The sequence below is a fragment of the Lachnellula hyalina genome, assembly GCF_007821495.1.
Source record: "Lachnellula hyalina strain CBS 185.66 chromosome Unknown contig00393, whole genome shotgun sequence".
NCBI lineage: Eukaryota > Fungi > Ascomycota > Leotiomycetes > Helotiales > Lachnaceae > Lachnellula > Lachnellula hyalina.
The window spans coordinates 1-4145 of record NW_022157507.1 but is presented as its reverse complement, the minus strand read 5'-3'; the positions used below and the strand labels follow the sequence as shown (position 1 = coordinate 4145).

Sequence of the window (4145 nt, the reverse complement as noted above, 5' to 3'; positions counted from 1 at the left end):
AAACCCCCTAATAAAAAATAAGTAAGACCACCAGAAGTAGCTAATTCTGAATTTCTATACAAAGTACTAAGTAAATATAAACCATAACTTTGTAATTCTATAGAAAGGAATATAGATACTAAATCGCTAGTGGAAATTAAAAATACGGCCCCAGTTATAATAAATAATAAAATTAAAGGATATTCTATTATTTTAAATTGTTCTCCCATTTTATCCATTATTTTAGTTCTATAATACAATAAATTATACATGAATAACTGGCTTATTGAAGAATAAGCTGCTATTCAAACTTTTCGGGGATAAAACGCAGTTAACTGTAATATAACCGCACTTATTATAAATATAAATAAGTGAAATATTTGTGTAGTACTAGTTACATGGAATAAACCACCAAATAAACCTACACCGCTATTCAAAAAAGTCAGAAATAAAGAAAAAAAGGCAAGTAATGAAGAATAGAGTACAGCTAAAATAGCTACTCTACTATATAGTATAGATTTATCTCGTCTTAAAGTGACGGCATTAGATAATAATAAAAAAGAAATTGAATTTACTAACACAAAAGAATAAAAGATTCGAACTTCTATATTACTTTAAAAAGCTGTTTGACCAATTAAACTAATTCTTTATATTGCATACCACGATACATATTACGTAGTAGCTCGTTTTCACTACATTTTACGTAGTTGCTCATTTTCACTACGTATTAAGTATGGGAGCAGTATTTGCACTATATAGTGCATGATATTTCAGACTAGCCATAAGTAATATAATATACATTCAAATTTAAAATGGATAAAAACCATGAAATACACACTAGAAATAATTTGAGTTTATATAAGAATTTAATAATTAAATCAATCAATATTCTGTTAATGTACATTTAACATATCTAACAATTGTTTTAACGAATTTCGCAGGTGATCTAACCAACCTGAATGATATCCATTAGTACCTGATTCTGGATATCCATTCGTATCTGATTCTGGATTTCCATTCGTATCTGATTCATGGTTTCCATACCCATTTGTTTGAGGGTTTCCATTCGTATTTGATCCAGGGTTTTCACCCCCATTTGATCCAGAGTTTTCACCCCCATCTGACCCAGAGTTTTCACTATTCTCTTCATCATTTATATGCTCTTGTAATTCTCTTTCTTTCTCCTCTAACTCTGCGATCTTGCGATCTATCGCCTCTAACCGATCTGCAGATTCCTCGTCTGCACCATCAGGACCATAGTCACCTGCATCATTATTCTCTTGATCGACTATTTTACGCTCTTCAGTAAGCCCTTCCAATTCTCTTCTAACTTCTTCTAGCTCTCCTTCATAATCACGTATTAAAACAAATGAAGGGAAAAAAGAGTTTAAAAGAGTATAAAACGAAAGGAAAAAAGAGTTTAAAAGTGTATTAAGCGAAAGGAAAAAAGAGTTTAAAAGTGTAAAAATTGAAAAAGAAGTATATAAAGGTGAAAAAAAAAAAACTTTGTAAAGGAAGACTAACAAATGCATGGGGTTTTGGTGGACTATTTAATGCTCATTCTAATGAATTAGAGTTTCTATTTAATAATGTTTGTAGAATATCGCTATAGAATTCTGCTGTTAGTCAAGGGTATCTACTAGCAGCTTTACCTTCAACTAACTGTACATAAACTATATATAAGAATAATCAAGTAGCTATCACACTAATGATAGATCCATAACTACTTATTAAATTTCATCCTGCAAATGCATCAGGATAATCACTTATACGACGCGGCATTCCCTGTAGACCAAGGAAATGTTGAGGGAAAAATGTCACGTTAACTCCCACAAATAATATTCAGAAATGTACTTTACCTAACATTCTGTTATAATCTAATCCTAATATTTTAGGTATTCAGAAATATCATGCACTAAATAGTGCAAATACTGCTCCCATACTTAATACGTAGTGAAAATGAGCAACTACGTAATAGGTATCGTGGAATGCTATATCTAGTGATGCGTTAGCTATAACAACTCCACTTACGAACGAAGGCTCTTTAATCTTTTAATCTTTTAATCTTTCATAACTAAATATATATTCTTTATAACTACCCTGTATTTCAGCGCACTTTCTATTATTATTTTAACTCTATCAGTCATAAAATTACCATAAACTTTCACAGGGTTTAATGCATATGATTTAAGAATTTTTTCAGAAGAATTAAGATCTACTTCACTAATTTCTTTTGAGGGTAGAGATAGGTCTAATTCCCTATTTAATACCCTGCAAGTTGTAGAAAATAAATTTTTAGTTCCTTCATTAGTTATTATAGGAGAAAATATATAAAGTTTTATTTTATTAAGATTAAAATGAAAGAATGAGCTCTCCATTACATGGACTATATCTTCTCGCAATAACTTGCGAGGATCACGTTTAGTCTCTAAGGTGCCTACTAAGTTATTGTAAAAAAACAATGTCCGTAGGTTACCTGCTGATTGTACAAAATTAGATTTTTTTATTGGTATTACTAATATAATATCTAATAATATAATTGTTAGTATCTCCCAGCATATGGTGATCTTTAAAGGGAGAGCCAAGTGGATTAATAACCCTCCAATGGTGAACATAAATATGAAACCTAAAGCAAATAACATAGCAGGTGTTAAATGTAAAGATCCCCCATAACATGTTGCTAATCAAGAGAAAATTTTAATTCCTGTCGGAACAGCAATAATTAATGTAGCGGCTGTGAAATATGCTCTTGTATCCACATCTAAACCAACTGTATACCGTCTACAAATTTGTCCCATTAATAAAAAAAAAAACTATACCTTATTACTCTATCCTTCAGCCTAAGAATTGAGTTACCTTTTGTATAGCTATACAAAAAAAGTATTCCCCCCACCCTAGTGGGGGGATACTTTTTAATTTTTCAGGATTTTATTTTTTCATTATTGGTAATGAAAAAATTATTAATGTAAGGAACTGGCTAATGTAGTAACTTTAATTTAGGGTTACTTAAGTGAAATTTTTCTCCCCAAAGCCGGTTTCCCGGTGACTAGAGTACACCTTACAGTTAAATAATATTCATTTATAGTCTAGCAATAATGGCTGGCCCTTCTGAGATAAGACTTGAATACAATTAAAGATTATTCATTTATAGTCTAGGTATAAAGGCTGCCCTTCTGAGATAAGTCTGGAATATCTAACTAAATAACTGGAGAACCATCTACTCGTTGCTCTTTTACAGACACAATATTTCACTTTAATGTCTGATTTAGATCCGCGATCACCCATTTCATTTCTATCATCCCTAGTGATGTTACCTTACCCTGAGGCATTAATCAGGCCGGTCATATTATTTCTAATATAACTTTGGTTACTAGGGCTTTAGGGCTTCCCCGGAGTTTGGCTCTGCTTACACGAATATGAGTAACCTACACTCATTTTATGTGATGACTTCAAACAACAAATCCTAATACACCAATAGACATCATGGCATAAACCATACCTAAATATCCGAAAACACTCTTGTTAGAACTAGCTGATATTACAGTACTTATTATACCAAAACCTGGTATAATTAATATATAAACTTCTGGATGACCGAAAAATCAGAAAAGATGTTGGTATAATATAGGATCACCACCTCCTGCAGCTTCAAAGAATGATGTATTAAAATTTCTATCCGTTAAAACCATTGTTATTGCACCGGCAAGCACAGGTAATGATAGTAATAATAATACAGCTGTAACAACTACAGCTCATCCAAATAAAGCCAATTTGTGTAAATTTATACCTGGACTTCTCATATTAAGTATAGTAGATATAAAGTTTATTGCACCTAATAAACTACTTATACCTGATAAATGTAAAGCAAATATAGCTAAATCCACACTTGGTCCACTGTGACTTTGTACTCCACTTAAAGGAGGATAAAGAGTTCAACCAGTTCCTGCACCATTTTCTATACCACTTGCAAACAAGAATAATAATAAACTTGGTGGCAATAATCAGAAACTTATATTATTTAGTCTAGGAAATGCCATATCTGGACCCCCTACTAATAATGGTAACAAGAAATTACCAAATCCTCCGATCAAAGCTGGCATAACCATGAAGAATATCATTAATATTGCGTGAGCAGTAATAATAGCATTGTACAATTGGTTATCTGC

The 4145-nt window shown here is 31.7% G+C and overlaps 1 protein-coding gene across 1 annotated transcript; it reads right to left on the bottom strand.

Annotated features, from left to right (window-relative positions):
* Window positions 1-861: 861 nt before the first annotated feature.
* LHYA1_G009222 (uncharacterized protein) lies at window positions 862-1700 on the bottom strand (the record flags this gene model as incomplete). Its single annotated transcript, XM_031154126.1, has 4 exons — window positions 862-869; window positions 956-1324; window positions 1620-1641; window positions 1686-1700. The coding sequence occupies 4 exons, from the start codon at window positions 1698-1700 to the stop codon at window positions 862-864; spliced, it is 414 nt and encodes a 137-aa protein (XP_031000875.1).
* Between the last annotated feature and the right edge of the window lie 2445 nt (window positions 1701-4145).